Raw genomic sequence first — 19305 nt, 5'->3', positions numbered from 1 at the left:
TGATGCGAGGCGTCAACACAGTCAGCGTTCATAAGTGGGATTTTTTTTTTTATCCAATTATCAAATGGTATATATGTTCATGAAATAATTCAAACAATTAATTTTCAATTAAACTGATTAAACAGAGACAAAAACACTATCAATATAAAGGTCAACAATAGAAACCAATTCAAGGTTCCTCCAACAGGCATAAGTACTGTCCAAAATAGAATGTTTTGGGGATAACAAGGGGATATTATGAAGACCAAAATGTTGTAAAAATTGGTTCCAGATATTGAGACTTTGTTTATTACAATTATATTATTTGAATATTTCATTGGGAACAGTGTATATGGGAGGCATAAAAGGGCAGCCAGGGATGAGGACTTACTCAAGGCATTCTCAAAGTGCAGCCAGGATGGGGAATTGATGAAGTTGCTTGATTGAAACCAGTAAAGAGTGGAGCGTATATTCGCTGCCCAATAATATATTAGAAAATTAAGAAGAGCCAGACCACCCAATTGTTTTGTCTTCTGCAGAATGCCTTTCCGGATCTTTGGAGTTTTTTTATTCCAGAGAAAACTAGAGATAAGAGCTATCAAGTGCAACAAAAAATGACTTTGGAATAAAAATAGGAATACACTTAAATAAATATACAAGTTTAGGGAGCATGTTCATCTTAATACAATTAACCCTACCAATCAGGGATATAGGAAGGAGAGACCAACGATTAAGATCCTGTGTAAGACAATTAGGCAACGGGACAAAATTGTGATCAAATAGATCTGAAAAGCTTTTTGTTACATTTACGCCAAAATATCTAGTACACCTTTATTTATATAGTTCTTATATAAACAAACAAACCCATAAACCCACCCTTCCCACCAGCTGACAAAATGAACAACAACTGGGGCCACTTTACTATAGCAACAGGCAAATTTCCTAACTCCTAGTCCTCCCATATAAGGTAGGCTACGTAACCTAATAATATTTATGTCAAAAGTTACCGACAGACCTAGCCTTCGAAACAATTCTAATGTAGAATCCAATTACAAACCATTTAAAGGAAAAACAACCACTTAGACAAAAGGGCGGTAACGTGTCCACAATTAGCACACTATGTATAAATTAAACTTTATAGATTAAACATAAGAATCTAGGTAAAACTTTACAATAAGGTTCATTAGTTAACATTAACTAATAATGAACTGCACTTTTAAAGCATTTATTTATATTTGTTAATGTTAATTTCAACATTTACTAATGCATTATTAAAATCTTGTTAACATTAGTTAATGCACTGTGTACTAACATGACAGCTGTATTATTTATAACTAACGTTAACAAAGATTAACTGTGTAAAGTGTAACCAGAATCTTTGTGGTGAACATGTTAACAAGTAATACCAAAATTCAATTTAGCAAACAGTCCAATGTTAAATTCACTAGCCAACAGCCTAATAGGGTTGGGCATCGAGAACCGGTTCCAACTTGGAACCGTTTAAAAAATAACGATGCCATTGGAATCGTTTAGAAATTTTGTTTTCGATTCCGATCATTGGTTCCAAACGCGTAAGTTTTCGGAAGTGCTTGCCGTGCCCGTTTGTTCTGTTGCAGCCATGGAGCACGGTAAGCGGCGCTCAAAAGTGTGGCTTTATTTCACTTAAAAAAAAAAGCCTGGGTCGGCACAGTGCAACACATATGACAAACTTATTTCTTGCACGGGAGGATGCACTACAAATATGTGGTGTATACATTAACGAGTGTAGCGTGTTTGAAATGCTGCGCAGGTCCTCCTCGGGCAACCCTGCGCTAACCAACGTTATTAAAGGGATAGTTCACCCTGAAATGAAAATAAAGCCTTCTTTTACTTACCCTGATGTTGTCCCAGTGCCCTATGTCCTATGACATTTAAAATAATGTTCCTGCACGCGCTCCTTCCTATTATGGCAGTGAATGGCGATCAGCTAAAACATTACAAAAAATAAACAAATGTATCACGCAACGATACAGGGAGACGCGCGCCATATGGAAAGTGTTCAGGGGGCACACTATAAGGTTTTGCGAGAAAGAAACCGTATTATTCAGTCAAAACACTGAGCTCGGCCGTTATTCTGAGCGCGCTCCTCTGTGTACACTAGGAGGCTCTCATGCCTACTATAATAACTCGCACTGTTGTCATTGCACCCACGATAAGCACACACACACACACACACACACACACACACACACACACACACACATACATAACCATTTTGAGAAATCAAGCTCAATAGAAAAAAACGCGATTCTTGTCTTTTCTATAACGTATATGATAAGAAATAATACTAATAATATAACCTCCTTAAGTGAATATTGTGTCCCGGTTGTCATGACAATATTGCACGAGGCTACTGTGGCTTGGAGTGCGCACACACAGGAACACGCGCATTTGAACAACAGCTGGGTGAGTAAAAGATGGCTTTATTTTCATTTCAGGGTGAACTAACATTATCCCACCTCGTCATAATCAGGTAAGTGATTGTAGTGTAATAACAAAGCCCTTGACCAAATTGCGAATTGTGGTGAACAACAACGTTACCGAAATTATTTTCCCCCCTCGTAGATAAATGTAGATATAAATTGCCCACGCTAGTAGCCGTCCTAATATGACTGCTGTTAATGCTATTGTTAAGTCGGGACTCGGTGTGAAACTCCATTCACATTTGCAGCAAAGCAAGTGGAAATGCCAGCGGAGAAAGTCCCAAAACTAAAACTCATTATTGAATCAAAATACAATTTTCCTCTGTGAAATGAGCCTGTGACATGTTGTGACTCCACCCCTCAAAGAATCGGAATCGAGAATCGAAAAGAACCGTAATCGAAACTAAGAATCGGAAACGGAATCAGAATCGTTCAAATCAAAACGATGCCCAACCCTACAGCCTAAGTTGTCTCTATAAGTGATAAACAAGTCTGCTCACAGTATAATACAGTCTGCTTGAACTTACTATAAGTCCAAACTAAAATCTAAGTAAATAATTAAATTGGAAGTTCAAATAGAAGAGTCTTTGTGGTGGGTAAGTTTGAAAAAAACAACAACACGAAAACAAAAAAAAAACAACTGTCAAATTTAACAAACAGTCCGCTGGGCCAACAGTCCAGATTGTCCCTTGAGTAAAGGGAGGAAAAAGAAGGCCAAAAAATAATCAAGACTGCTCATAGAAAAATACTGCCCACCAAACTTACTATACGTCCGAGCTCTGGATGAAGTTGTTGGCTTCCGAAACAAGACAGCCCTTCTCATTGTTTGTCAGCGTGATTCGCAGTCTAGCAGGGTATAGAAGCACAGGCTTGAGTCCATGTTTGTACAGTGACGACATCACATCTTTATACTGAGAAAAAATTTAGTTGGACACGGCCCCTTGATTGACCCGGGTAAGCCCAGAATTAAAATATTTTTCCACGTCTGCGGCTCGAGGTCTAAAACTTTAGCTTTGAGCCACACGTAGAACACGTAGCTTCGATTTGTTCAAGCTGCTAATTTCCGTAGTGTCGGACTCGATGCAAATATCATGATCTGCCACTGTGGTCTGAATGTTATCTAGCTTGTTTGCCAAGTTTTCAAAAGATACTTTCGCGTCCGCGGCCATCGAGGCTCTGAGATCATCATGTAAAGTGCAAGTGACAATGTAAAGCACTAATCTTGGCTAGCGTAATGCTAGCACCCGGTGTAGAGGCACCTTCTCTGTCTTTATCAAACTGTTTGCCCCTTTCTTTTGACATTTCAAAAGCAATTGAAATCACAAAACTGTTAGCAAACAAATGCTGTCAGATGTCAACGAAAATGCGGAGTTTTATAGGAGGAAAAATAGTTTTGGGAGTGAGCCACGCAAACGTCTAGTCCTCAGGCGCAATAACGGGAAACCCCCATTTATATCTTGATTAATTTTACTTTTATATCTATTATTTTATTACTTACTGGGCAACCAAGGTATGGCAGCTGTTTTTCTACTTTCAATATTAAATAAAAAAAAAAAACAATCATAAGATTTTAGCCTATTGGTGGAGAGGAGAGTGATGAAACCTATGAGTATGGGGATGATTAGGAGGCCATGATGCTGGACAGAGGCCAATGGGCAAATTTGGCCAGGATGCCGGGGTTATACTCTTTTTCGAAAGATCAGCCTGAGTTTTATCATGACCACAGAGAGTCAGGAACTCGGTTTAACGTCTCAGCTGAAGAATGGAGATTTTTCACTATAGTGACTCCATCACTATATTGGGCAGTAGGACCCACACAGACCACAGGGTGAGCCCCCACTGCTGGCCTCACTGAGGGGCTGTTCACACAGAATGCGTGTTTCCACTCCACTGCACATAAATATACTTTATTCTTATGAAAATACCCAAGATGGCTTGACAAAAACAGATAAACCAAATATGAAATAGTGTTATTAGTATAGTAATATTCTTATTTTTAAAATAATTTTATTTAGTTGTAATAATAATCATAGAAATTATGAGTAAGATAGGCTACATTATAAGATGCACAATATATATAAGATGCACAATATATATCGGGAGACATGAAGTGGGTAAAACATGATTTTAACCACTTCATTATGTTTTGTAGAAAGTCTTCTTTAAAGTGAATTTTGTTTTGTATAAATTGTATCTTCATTTTAATCAATGTTTCACCAACCACTTACCTGGATTTAATAAATAAAAAGCAAATATAGCAGACAATATAATCATGACATGGAGGCGGCGGCACGATCACTTGCATTTTTCCAGACATCAGTAATACATCATTCAAAACTTTAAAGTTTGTACTTTTTTTTTTTTGTAAACTCACGATAACAAGAAAACTTTGTGCCTTTGTAAAGAAATCAAACAGGATGTGCTTTCTGTAGTCTCGGTCTCTGTGAACTGGAGTGCGTCTCATAAATTAACCGAAACTCAGCATATAGGCTACTTGCCTCACAGACATCAGAGATGTATAGAAAGCTTGAAATGTCTACTTTTAATAAACCAATTACAAAAAAGAGAAAGAAATAGGCTACTCTCTGCTTATGTAATCCGTATGAAATGTGCATTTCTGTCTATAGGAGTGTTCACTAAGCCATTCTTTTAATTCCCTCATATTCTTTCTTATAGTACCATAAAAGTCCCATTCACCTGATTGGGCCATTAGGGGAAGGGGTCTTTTTCTTCCCAGGTGTGAAACACATCAATAATCATGATCATTCACGCCTCCTTTTTCTTTCGCGCACTTGTGCCATTACAAGTTCATCAAACAACTGTGGTGAGTTAGATCGGTCAACAAACACATCGAGTCATGTCATCTTCTCCTGTTATTGTCACTTGCGCTGCATGCCACATGTTTAGCATAGCCTTCTCTGTCAGTGGTGAGGATTACACGTGATAAATGCAAGGAGATAGTCAGGCTGACGGAGAAGATTTCAGAATTAGAGACACGCATCCAAACTTTAATTAAGGATAGTAAGAATGTAAGGGCTTTAGATACTGCTTTGGATGTGACTAGCTTAGTGAATTATGTACATTGTTCGGTTCCAGCTATAGAGCCTGTGCAGCAGGTCAACTGGGTGACTGTGAGACGACATAGTCGTGGGACAAAACACAGCTATTCCGTTCCAATTAAAACATCAAACAGGTTCTCCCCACTCAGTGATGCACCCACTGAGAATCCTGTTGAAAGTGCCCGAGTTATTGCCGATTCTATCACACGGAACGTGAAAATAGAGACACCAGCCACCATAGTCACAAGTTTACCGGGAGCCAGAGCACTTGACATCATAGAAAATGTAAAAGTGCTGGCTAATGCTAATCATAAATTCTCTAAGATTATTATTCCTGTCTATTGCGATCTCTAAACTCTGGCCAGTTGATAATACCTAGAATATTAAAACCAACTGCAGTTGATTGCAGAATGTTTGATGCTTTATAATATGATATAAAGAAACAGAACAATATAAAAGTAACATGAGTAATTACATTGTAACATGATGAATGTTAAAACCAGTGTTTACTATGAAATACTGTGTTTGTGAATATCTGCTCAATCGTAGATGTCTATAATGTGCTAAACAATAATAATTTTGTTCCTAAAATTAGTGTATAATCAAAAATATTGTTATTTCGATATATATTGATACTGAAACCTCCTTTTCTGTAATATCAATACACCTATACCACTGCACGTTCTCGCTCTCTCTTCTCTCCAATGGTAAAAAGACAGACAGACCCGCCTCCTCTCACTCACTAGTCTCATTCGCTCCAGTTGAATAGCGCTTACATTGTACTAATTTCCGCATGTTTCATGCTCACACCAAAAGCATCTGCACCACTGATCTATGTAGTGCATCGGGAATGTATTCACAGCGCTTCACTTTTTCGACATTTTGTTATGTTACAGCTAGGGGTGTCGCAATATACCGGTATTGACGATAACCGTGATATTCAAAGCACGAAATATCGACATCGTGTTAATTTAGGGTGTGGCAATATACCGGTATTGGCGATAACCACAATATTTAAAATGAACAGGACTGTATGATAACATGACACGTAAATACTCCAGTGTCCCGAGTAAATACTCCAGTGTCCCGAGTCCGACTAGAGCTGTGTTTTTTCCTCCCTCTCTATTACACACTGTTGCAGCCATAACAATATTTCAGCTTTGTTTGTAACGTCAAATTTGTTATATTTCGTTTCGTTTCTTTATTAAGTTAATTTAGAAAAAATGTTTGGGGCAATTTTTGCTTGTTAAATTAAAGTTTTGTTTTTTTCCTAATGACCAAGCGGCCAGCGGCCGACAGTGAGTTAACCGCATGTTTGATCAATTTATCCTCTCAAATCAACACTTGACTTGTCTTACCTATAATAAAATCAGTATATATAAAACACTTAACATATCACAATGTAAGTTTATATGTTTACTATAACCACCATTGTAAAAATGCATTTTTGACAAGTTGAGGCAGGCTCGCATGCAACGGCGCCTGCAAACGAAACGGGCTACACAATCTAAACTATGAAAATAAAAACATGCATTGTCTTACCTTATACCTCTCCGCAAAATTTATATAAATCCAATCTTCAATTTCCACTCTATAGGCTATGCAAATTCAGTTCACGACAACGAAAGCAACAGATATGAGTTGTAGACTATTTTATTTATCGGCTCATTTCAAGATCAAAGGCCATAATTGAGAATGAGGAGATACGTCACGGTCGTGGGCGGAGTCTGAGCCCTACACCATTCTGGGATCCCACGCTATCGGTTGCCAGGGGTAACATTGTAAGAGCGATACAGAGATCAGAGCAGGAAAGACGGCTCGAGGAATTATCATCGCGGCGTTTAAGCGGAAAAATTACGAAAAAACTTAGAAGAAATGGAGAAGAAGAGTTCTCTTACAGGGAGAAACGTACTACCAGCGCCAAGCTGAGGTATTTAGAGAAGCTGGCTGATATCAAAAACGTTGACCCATACGAGCTGCCACGGCAGAACACCGAACCACCTTGCACTGAAATGTTTCTATAAATATATTTCCTGTGCATTCTGAATAATAAATATATCTCTCCACTATCCTGCAGCAGTCGAGTGCTCGTCATCATTAGCAGTGTTTTTCTCTTACTGATCATATTTTATACCTGTTGAGTTTATATTTTTAAATTAATTTGACTAAAAAATTAAATGATCGTTTGTGTGCGCTGGTACTTTTATTCCAGCCTTCTTAAGTAGAATGAATGCTCGGTACGTGCCTTAAATGGATGTAACGTTAACAATGTTAAAGATTGAATTAATCTTAAACAGTGATGCACACATAGAGGAAAATGACAGTGAACTAGGCCTACCTTGAATATTAATTAAGCGTTTTGGGCATAAACATGTTTATAACATACAGTAAAATGACTGACAATGAAAAATGACAGAATAGAGATCAACATGTTTAATACAAATAAATAAAGGTTCGTATTGATCAAGTGTCTCACACTTCAGCATCGCGCTCACTAGTTAAGACCATGACTGACACCCTGTGGTGAAATAATGGCGTACGTTTACCAGCCGCTGCTTTCTCAGATCGGCTTGGGTGGATTAAAACTTCATGTTCAGTTGAGTTTGGAAAACTATGTACATAGTAATCATCAGAATATCTCTTCTCCAGTCTCTGTCCGAATCCATTACCTGGCGGGCAGACCTCCAAAATGGCGGAAGGGGGCGGGGCGCTGTGTCGTGACGACATCTCATTCTCAATAGGAGAACGAGCGACCTAAGCACTGGTAAGAGCATTTAGTCTCATTCGTTTTAATGAAGATGATTGTGCTTTTGAGCATCTGGGGCCAGTTGCATAAACTAAGCCATTATGTTAAGACAGTGTCTTAAGATCTAATATGAGCCACTAGCAGTTAGGCAAGTGGCATTCAGTCTTACTTTTCGTATCAAATTAGGCCAGTCTATGTTTTTATGTAACTGATTTTAAAAAGTTATGAACGGTCTTAAAGAAAAAAATGTATGTCTAACTTTAAGACTAGTCTTAATGGTTTATGCAACCGGCCCCTGATTCTGAGCCTTGGGCTACTTTCAGTTTCACTGGTGGCCGTTTGCGTCTTTTATTGCATCTTCTTGTAGTGCCCCCTCAGCACTCGGTGCTCTGCGCGCAGCGCGTGGTGGGAGCGGTGGATCTGCGTGATCGGATTTAAATCCGCCTCGAAAGAATTTCAGAAGACATTTACTCCTGATCTCTTCACAATATGATAGATATATGATCAGAGAAAACGAATGAAGTATGCAGGTGTAAATAGGCCATAACTCTTGCAGCTGCGCTGAAGGAACGCGGCAGTCAGAGTCACCAGTCAGAGCCAGTCGACGGTCGCGGTCTCAGTTTCTTTTAATTAATGAATAATGTCTGCATTTGTATTTGTATTTGCAATCTAGTCATGGACTAGATTGCATCATCATTCTGTTGAACTTGACAGTATTTTCTCTCTTGTTATTTCATAGGGAGCTTCAAAGACAATTTATCAGTAACAGTAGGCCTATTACCCTGTGTTTATCATTTTCCAATTATGTTTGTTGGGTAAAAAATAAAACTAAATAAACAAAGTAAAAATTAATTGGTAACACTTTACAATAAGGTTCCTTAATTAACATTAGTTACATTAGTTAACATGAACTAATAATGAACTGCACTTATTAATCTTTGTTAATGTTAATTTCAACATTTACTAATGCATTATTAAAATCTTGCTAAAATGCACTGTGAACTAACATGAACAAACCATGAACATCTCTATATTAACTAACATTAACAAAGAAGATTAACTAATGCATGGTTAGTTCGTTATACAAATATAATACAAATACTAATACAAACTTATTGTAAAGTTTTTCCAATTCATTTGATAACTTTCTCCCCCAAGATTTCCATAGATATTGCGATATATCGATATCGTGAATTTTTTTGGCCACAATAACCGTGGTGTGAAAAATCTGATATCGTGACAGCCCTAGTTACAGCCTTATTCCAAAATTGATTAAATTCATATTTTTTTCCACAATTCTACAAACAATACACCTTAATGTGAATGTGAAAGAAGTTTTTTGAAATCTTTGCAAATGTATTAAAAAGAAAAAAAGAAGATGAACCTTTGCCCCAGTCTGAGGTCCAGAGCACTGTGGCGCAGGTTTTCATCAAGGATCTCTGTCCATTGCTGCATTCATCTTTCCCTCAATGCTGACTAGTCTCCCAGTTCTTGCCACTGAAAAACATCCCCACAGCATGATACTGCCACCACCATACTTCACTGTAGGGATGGTATTGGCCAGGTGATGAGTTGTGCCTGGTTTCCTCCAGACATGATGCTTGCCATTCAGGCCAAAGAGTTCAATCTTTGTTTCATCAGACCAGAGAATTTTGTTTCTCATGGTCTGAGAGTCCTTCAGGTGCCTTTTGGCAAACTCCAGGCAGGCTGTCATGTGCTGTCTGGCTACTCTACCATACAGGCCTGATTGGTGGAGTGCTGCAGAGATGGTTGTTCTTCTGCAAGGTTCTCCTCTCTCCACAGAGAATCGCAGAGAAAAATGCTGGCGGCCTATATATAAATCATAAATATAAATCATTAAACTATAAATAAGGACACTACACTAGAGAAAAAAATATGGATTATCATATGTTTACTTAAATTTTTTTGGTGCGAGCATTATTGAGACATGATTTTGACCACTTCATTAAGTTTTTTTTGCAGAAAACATTTCTTTAAAGTGAATTTCGCTTTGTATACATTTTATCTTAATTGTAATCAATGTTTCATAAACCAATTGCCTGTATTTAATAAATAAAAAGCAAAACAAGAATGTAGGGTGTGGATTAAAGTGCCTAACAAACAAACCCACTACCATGTTTCCACGGCCTTTGAGTAAGGCCGAAACAATAGCCTGTATCTTTCTGTTTTAAATGAATTTCTTGAATACATATCTCAATTAAAGTAGGCCTATAAATAGTTATGATATTTGTGGCTTTAAAGCAATAGGCTATATTGAATAAAGTGGTATAAATAAACGTGGCGTGACTTGACTAGAGTGCTGAACTGCAGAGCTGGTACAAATACACTCACCTAAAGGATTATTAGGAACACCTGTTCAATTTCTCATTAATGCAATTATCTAATCAACCAATCACATGGCAGTTGCTTCAATGCATTTAGGGGTGTGGTCCTGGTCAAGACAATCTCCTGAACTCCAAACTGAATGTCAGAATGGGAAAGAAAGGTGATTTAAGCAATTTTGAATGTGGCATGGTTGTTGGTGCCAGACGGGCCGGTCTGAGTATTTCACAATCTGCTCAGTTATTGGGATTTTCACGCACAACCATTTCTAGGGTTTACAAAGAATGGTGTGAAAAGGGAAAAACATCCAGTATGCGGCAGTCCTGTGGGCGAAAATGCCTTGTTGATGCTAGAGGTCAGAGGAGAATGGGCCGACTGATTCAAGCTGATAGAAGAGCAACTTTGACTGAAATAACCACTCGTTACAACCGAGGTATGCAGCAAAGCATTTGTGAAGCCACAACACACACAACCTTGAGGCGGATGGGCTACAACAGCAGAAGACCCCACCGGGTACCACTCATCTCCACTACAAATAGGAAAAAGAGGCTACAATTTACACAAGCTCACCAAAATTGGACAGGTGAAGACTGGAAAAATTTTGCCTGGTCTGATGAGTCTCGATTTCTGTTGAGACATTCAGATGGTAGAGTCAGAATTTGGTGTAAACAGAAGGAGAACATGGATCCATCATGCCTTGTTACCACTGTGCAGGCTGGTGGTGGTGGTGTAATGGTGTGGGGGATGTTTTCTTGGCACACTTTAGGCCCCTTAGTGCCAATTGGGCTCCATTTTAAGTTCCTCCCCATTCGAAATTCGTCACCTGTGACATCTGTGCTGTGTAATAAAACTGCACATTTTAGAGTGGCCTTTTATTGTGGCAAGCCTAAGGCACACCTGTGCAATAATCATACTGTCTAGTCCGCATCTTGATATGCCATACCCATGAGGTGGATGGATTATCTCGGCAAAGGAGAAGTGCTCACTAACACAGATTTAGACACATTTGTGAACAATATTTGAGAGACATAAGCCTTTTGTGTACATAGAAAAGTCTTAGATCTTTGAGTTCAGCTCATGAAAAATAGGGGCAAAAACAAATGTGTTGCATTTATAATTTTGTTCACTGTACATTACAAACAAAATCAACAAAAAATACAACAGAACAAAAAACAATTTAAATGAATAGTGATTTAGGTTTTTTTCAGGATGATTTACTAATAGTGGTATTCAGATAAGTAATACCCTACAACAGAAGTTGAATAAAGTAATTAAATGTAAAATAACACTGCTGTATACATTAAATATAGAATAATCCTTTTTAACCTATTACACCCTGAAAGCATTTTTAATGATTTCACATCTTAAAGGGTTAGTCCACCCAAAAATGAAAATTCTGTCATTAATTCCTCACCCTCATGTCGTTCCAAACCTGTAAGACCTTGGTTCATCTTCGGAACACAAATTAATATATTTTTGATGAAATCAGAAAGCTCTCTGACCTCTCCATAGTCAGCTATTTAATTAACACTTCCAAGACCCAGAAAGGTAGTACAAACATTGTTAAAATAGTCCATGTGGTTCAACCTTAATTTTTTGAAGCGATGAAAATCCTTTTTGTCAAGTCAACTTTATTTATATAGCGCTTTTTACAATGCAGATTGTTTCAAAGCAGCTTCACAGTGTTAAACAGAAAAATAATGCAACAGACGCTCTGGGGAAAACGGTGATGTCATCAGCTCATTTCAGTTATCATACAGTGACAATGTTGGCAGATCAGTAATTTAGTTTATATAGTTAATTTAGTTTACTAATTAGATTTATTAGGTTATTAGTTGAACATTTAGTGTCAAGTCAAGTCAAGTCAACTTTATTTATATAGCGCTTTTAACAATGTAGATTGTTTCAAAGCAGCTTTACAGTGTTAAACAGGAAAATAATGCAGCATAATTTTATTCAGCTGTATAGCCATTCTGGAAAAAACGCTGATGCCATCAGTTCATTTAAATTATCATACAGTGACAGTGTGGGCTTTAGATCAATATTTCGATCAGTAATTTAGTTTAAATGGTTAATTTAGTTTATTAATTAGATTTATTTCGATGTTTCGATGTTGTGTGCAAAAACAAACAAAAATAACGACTTTATTCAACAATTTCGTTCTAGCCTGTGTCGGTCTCCAATGCACTTTCCTCTCAATAATAAAAACACGCAACAAATAGACAGCTAAAAGCTGTGACAGCCCGTTGATGTGGTTGAAAACAATCACCTCTCCCTCTGTTTGAACCCAGTTGCAGGAAACGCTAAAAGCTGTGAAAGCCTGTGGATGTGGTTGAAAACACTCACCTCTCCCTCTGGTTGAACCCAGTTGCAGGAAACGCTAAAAGCTGTGAAAGCCTGTGGATGTGGTTGAAAACACTCACCTCTCTCTCTGTTTGAACCCAGTTACAGAGTCTGCTAAAGCTGTGAAGTACACGTACCCTCCTCTCCGTCTGAGTCCAGTGAAAAGCCTGCTAAAGCGGTGAAGTATACATACTAGGGATGCCACAATTCTCAATATAATATTGAACCGTTCGGTACGGCCTTCACGGTTCAATACGTGCTTGTGAATTGCGGTTTTTCGGTTTTGCATTTAATTAAGTATTTTTCAACAAATTCTATCATTTGCCTCCATCCCAATACACTGAACAACGCGACATACATTCACATCACACATTAGCGGTAGAGTTATACTCACGGAACACTATAGTAATTCACAATCACCAAAGTTCATTATTTGCATGCGTTTTAAAGCCTTGCCGGCGTGTGCGCAGTTTTAACATGCGCTTTTCCGAGCGTGCGCACTAAACGCTTGTCAAACACGTGATTACTGGACTAATCCTCTTACTGCGTTAATACTGTCAAATACACACAAGGTTAACATAAACACAGTCGGTTATGTCTAAAGTTAAAGTAAAATCGGCGCGTGTCTGCACGATGCACGCAGGTCTTACATTGACAGCAGGCAGCCTGAACACGTCCTTAAAGGGGTCCTTAAAGGGGTCCTTAAAGGGGTCCTTAAAGGGGCAGTTCACCTCTAAAATTATGTCATTATTTACTCACTCTAATATTGTTCCAAACCTGTATTCATTTCTCATTTTTGAGTGAACTATCCATTTAATGTAAATACAACAACAAAAGACAAAGAGAAAATCACTCACTGCTCTTGACTGAAAAACTTTAATACAGTAGCTTTAATAAGAATCAGTGTATATTTTATAGTGAAGTCTATGTAGTTTTATTTTTACATTTATTCATTCAATATCATACTTAAATGCTGCTGTACAGCTCTGAGCTGCCAGTGTAAATCTTATATATATATATATATATATATATATATATAATTTTTTTTATTTATTTTAATTTTTTTTATATATTATACAATACACTAGGAATGTGTACAAGGGTTTTTTTTAAGTAAAGTTTTAAGTTTAAGTAAGGTTTTTCAATTCTTTTAAGTAAAATAAAGAAAGACTATTGCAATTAAAAAATAGTCTTTTTTCTCCTTAACCTCTTGCTGTTCCTGTCGCTTAAGAATAGAATAGCAAAAAACTGATGTGACAAGCCATCAGAACCGAACCGAACCGAACCGAAAACCGTGGTTAAAACCGAGGTATGTATTGAACCGTGGACTAACTGTATTGTTGCATCCCTAATACATACCCTCCTCTCTGTCTGAGTCCAGTGAAGAGCCTGCTAAAGCGGTAAAGTATACATACCCTCTTCTCTGTCTGAGTCCAGTAAAGCTGTGAAGTATACGTACCCTCTCTGTCTGAGTCCAGTAAAGCTGTGAAGTATACTTAGCCTCTCTGTCTGAGTTCAGTGAAGAGAATGCTGAAGCACTACAGTAATTGTTTTAAAGAGATGTTTTAAAGTAAATAAAGAGATTTTTTTATACTTGCCTTTTGTTGTCCCGTCTGCTGTGTCCTGCGGTGCAGCTCCTCACTGTGGTGTGCAAATCAGGGGTGACGGCCGGTTGGTTCAAGCGCCCACCCCGACCTGTGACACAATGCCACAAGTTTTGATGGTGCATGCAATTGCCATGCTGACTGCAGGAATGTCCACCAGAGCTGTTGCCCGTGAATTGAATGTTCATTTCTCTACCATAAGCCGTCTCCAAAGGCGTTTCAGAGAATTTGGCGGTATATCCAACCGGCCTCACAACCGCAGACCACATGTAACCACACCAGCCCAGGACCTCCACATCCAGCATCTTCACCTCCAAGATCGCGGATGAATCCTGGTTTTCACTGTACAGGGCAGATGGCAGACAGCGTCTATGGTGTCGTGTGGGTGAGCGGTTTGCTGATGTCAACGTTGTGGAGCGAGTGGCCCATGGTGGCAGTGGGGTTATGGTATGGGCAGGCGTATGTTATGAATAATGAACACAGGTGCATTTTATTGATGGCATTTTAAATGCAAAGAGATACTGAGATCCTGAGGCCCATTGTTGTGCCATTCATCCATAACCATCCCCTCATGTTGCAGCATGATAATGCACGGCCCCATGTTGCAAGGATCTGTACACAATTCCTGGAAGCTGAAAACATCCCAGTGCTTGCATGGCCAGCATACTCACCGGACATGTCACCCATTTAAAAAGTTTGGGATGCTCTGGATCGGCATATACGAAAGCGTGTTCCAGTTCCTGCCAATATCCAGCAACTTGGCACAGCCATTGAAGAGGAGTGGACCAACATTCCACAGGCCACAATCAACAACCTGATCAACTCTATACGAAGGAGATGTGTTGCACTACGTGAGGCAAAATGGTGGTCACCAAATGGTATCTAATCAGCATCTTGATATGCCACAGGTGGTTGGATTATCTTGGCAAAGGAGAAGTGCTCACTAACCCAGATTTAGGCAGATTTGTGAACAATATTTGAGAGAAATAGGCCTTTTGTGTACATAGAAAAAGTCTTAGATCTTTGAGTTCAGCTCATGAAAAATGGGGGCAAAAACAAAACAAAAAAAGTGTTGATTTTATAAATTTGTTCAGTGTAGTTTATTTTCTTATTGTATTGCTGACTGTTTACGTGTCTCCTGTTAACAGTTTTGAGGACTTTTACTTACATTAATTAGCCTAGTATTAGTTTTTGCCAAAGTATTGAGAATTGTGAAATTTCACTGACATTTAAAATTACTCGTATCAAGAAATAAGACTTTGATTATATCACCCACATCACCCATATCATAATTTTTGCCATTTTTCCATCTTAAAATCTATCTAATTTACAACATACACTCTCAATGACAAATGCAGAAAAGTTAGTTCATGCGTTCATGACCTCAAGGCTAGATTATTGTAATGCTCTACTGGGTGGTTGCCCTGACATGACCACGACACAGCCCTAAATGTCTGCAGAGACTGTGTCTACTAGACAACCCCCTGTGAAGACCTCGTCGACACAGATCCTCAGCAGAGACCACAAGATCTAGACAGGTCCTCAGCACAGACCCTATGGCCAGTTTCCGCTCCATACCGGCGTGATGAATCGGTCTTCAAGCAAGAGGAAATAGATGTATATCTGAATCCTACCAATCCCAATCTGTATTCTGATTTGTGATGCAGCCTGAATCATAATAACACCATAGCTGTGTCCCAAAGTGAAGGGTGCGCACTTCGAAAGCTGCATTTGAAGAGCGATTGCGTCGTAGCAGCACTACGAAGGCTGTCCCAATGTGAAGGCTGCACCCTCTGAAAGCCGCATTTGAAGTGCGATTGCGTCACAGCATCACTACGAAGGGTGTCCCAATGTGAAAGCTGCACTTCTGAAGGCCACATTTGAAGTGTGATTGCGTCACAGCGGTGCGACGAAGGCTGCCGCAATTCGAAAGCGACTTCAAAATGCGCCCTCCGTTTCTCAGGCAAAGGAAGGGTACAACAGATGGAACCTTCGCACAACTTCGCAGCCTACCCTATCCCAGAATTCATAGCACACTGGTGACTACAGGATTTGACTGGTCTGCATTCCCGCGCCACTCGATCAGATTTCTCGCGGCGCGGGATAAAATTTCCCAGTAACTCAAGTGTAACCTCGATACTATTGAACACAACAGTGCAACTGCTTGAACTCGAAGTAAACAAAGCGTTTAGTGGTGGCATTCACACAGTCCCCAGTTCCCTGCCCTGAGCAACCTGGCAAAACTTTAATTTCCCAATTTTAACTTGCATAAATGTTATTTATTTCTCAACCATTCTCTCAAGAAGAGGAATCAGTCCATTCTCTCCCTTTTCGCTTTCTTTTATCTTTGTTTCTTTAAATACACATTAAATCTGTGCAGGGCTGTTTTTTCGTCCCGCTCCCGCAATAGGATCTATTCCGCACCGCACCCTCCCGCTCGCACTTGAAATTTACTCTGTTCTCACCCGCTATAAATAATTGTATTCCTGACCCGACAGATCCCGCTAAATTTAGATTTAATTCCCAGAATTTCTCTTTTAAATTTCCCCTACAGAAATAGAGAGACTGGGGATAACAAAAGTAATAGGCTATGTTGGCCATGTCAGCAAAAGCGGTGGATTTCCAGGACCAGGATTGAAAAACCACTGCTGTTCAGTGACTTTAGTTTACTTTAGTTGCATCAAGTGATTTAAAAATTATAGCATTCTCATCCCTCTAAAACATTTGTAAACCATAAAAAAGTAAAAAAAAAATTAACATTCAATTTTGAACAAAATTTAATTAAGACATTTCAAAACAAAATTATGTCTTCAGTAAATTTGATTAAATGTTAACTCTTACCTACTGGTGCAGGCTGCGCTGTCAGTAATTGGTTGGAAGAACTTGGAGGAGCTTATTTTTTTGAACTGGGCTTGTTCGTTTGGGTACAGTAGGATCAGTGGAAGGGTAAAGTCGAATGTGATCCTCAAACCATCCACCATTTCTTTACAGAGCTCCTCACTGTAATGGGAGAACAAATAAAGCCCACTTAGCTTCAAGATCTGAGTTATTTCTGTAAAATTTCAAGTAGACTTGTATCAAATGGCATCTCTTCACATAAAAGATTAGAAAAACAAATGTATTAATTTAGATAGAATGAGAGGCCGTACTGTATTGTGAAAACAGTCACAGGTGAGGGGATTTGTCATGACATGTCAGTAAACTGCAACAGAATGCTCCCTACGCTAGGGTCATGGCCCTACCAATATCCAGCAACTACTGAATTCAGGGTTCATACACATTTCGACCAATACATTTCCATGACTTTTGAGGCAAATATTCATGACCCAATGTTTCATGAAACGTCTGTGTATTAATGTAAAATAAGAATAAAAATCCATGTTCAAATTTCAAATCACAGCTAATCACAACTAATTAATGGGTAACACTTTGTTTTAGGGTTAAATTCCCGCTATTAACTATTTGCTTATTAGCATGCATATTACTAGGATATTGGCTGTTTATTAATAAAGCACATTAATGCCTTATTCTGCATGACCTTATTCTACATCTCTTAATCCTATCCAATACCTAAATTTAAACGCTACAAAAATACCTTACTGACTATTAATAAGCAGTAAATTAGTAGTTTATTGAGGCAAAAGTAGTTAATAGTGAATATGTGTTTCCCATACTAAAGTGTTACAAGCTATGTGGTTTAAACCCTTTAAAAGGCAAAGATTGCTTAAAACATCACACTCTTACTTGATCTGGGGCCTGTTCTTCTTACATGGATTACTCAATTAGCTTGACAATTTGACATGATCCAGGATTTTTAGGTTCGTTGAAGCTCATCCTGGAGTTGCTGTCATAGCAACAGGTCTTATTTCATGTAAACGGGAATAGGTTGCATCTTTTTAAGGTGATACTTAAAGTCTGTCCCAGCCAATGCTATTTTCTTAGAAGAGTGCTCTAATTGATTAAAATAGCCTAATAATAATTATAAGTATTTAAAAATGAATTAGAAAATAATATTACAATGTTGTGTATCATAATATAGACACAGCCAATTTTACTCATTGAAAGATTTATTCGTTAGGGAATAATTACCTAATAATTTTATTGGAGTCTTACACACATGATGTGCAGTTAATGTGAGTTGTGCGTTAATTTGATTTTGAACAGCTATTATGGGAGTGGCTTGATGCAGTGCAGGAGATGCTGTAAAAAATGCTGTAAAGTGCCATTAGAAAAATGTTCTTGACCCTTAAGAAACTTTAATAAATGCTCTCACCAACAAATCTGCTTCACGGGTAAAATTAAAGGAATTGCTGATTACAACATTGAAATACAAATGTAAAGCCTGTACACATACTGTATGCCTACTAGAAATTGTGAAATAAAGGAAATAATTGGGAATCATGTAACAAACAATATACATTTAATTTATCTATTATAACTTATGTCGTTTTGGTCGCTTAGCTGTTTTTTAATAAGCTATCATTACTTTCCGCCAGCCAATCACTGCATTGCTGATCATGGTTTCGAGTATCAATATATCTGCCCTTTCCAATGAACACAAGAATACTCAGACAAATTCATTCACATATTTTAATCAAATCCGCAAATTTGTTAGCCTAGAAATCTAGACGCACCCTAGCGGCAGAAAATTTATTTTGCCGCGAGTGTAGTCTAGCAACTCTCAATAAAAAAAAAACTAAACTCTGGTCAGGCCAATCACAGCGTGTGTAGAGTCGGTGGGGCGGGCTTAACATAATGACGACACATCA

General features: G+C 38.3%; 1 protein-coding gene across 4 annotated transcripts in view; it reads right to left on the bottom strand.

Moving 5' to 3' along the window:
- Nucleotides 1-19305, bottom strand: part of LOC307124065 (MSL complex subunit 3-like) — a 166800-nt gene that overhangs the window by 73558 nt on the left and 73937 nt on the right. For 3 of the 4 annotated variants that reach the window (XM_079813053.1, XM_079813051.1, XM_079813052.1), the window contains exon 8: nt 17378-17536. The exons of the other annotated variant lie outside the window; for it this stretch is intronic. In XM_079813053.1, the coding sequence (XP_079669179.1) occupies nt 17378-17536 (159 nt within the window). The remainder of the gene's footprint in view (nt 1-17377; nt 17537-19305) is intronic. 4 annotated transcript variants of the gene reach the window in all.

This window comes from Gobio gobio, assembly GCF_949357685.1.
Source record: "Gobio gobio genome assembly, chromosome: 3".
Taxonomy (NCBI): Eukaryota; Metazoa; Chordata; class Actinopteri; order Cypriniformes; family Gobionidae; genus Gobio; species Gobio gobio.
The sequence above is the reverse complement of the archived record's forward strand: the minus strand, read 5'-3'. Positions and strand labels throughout refer to the sequence as shown.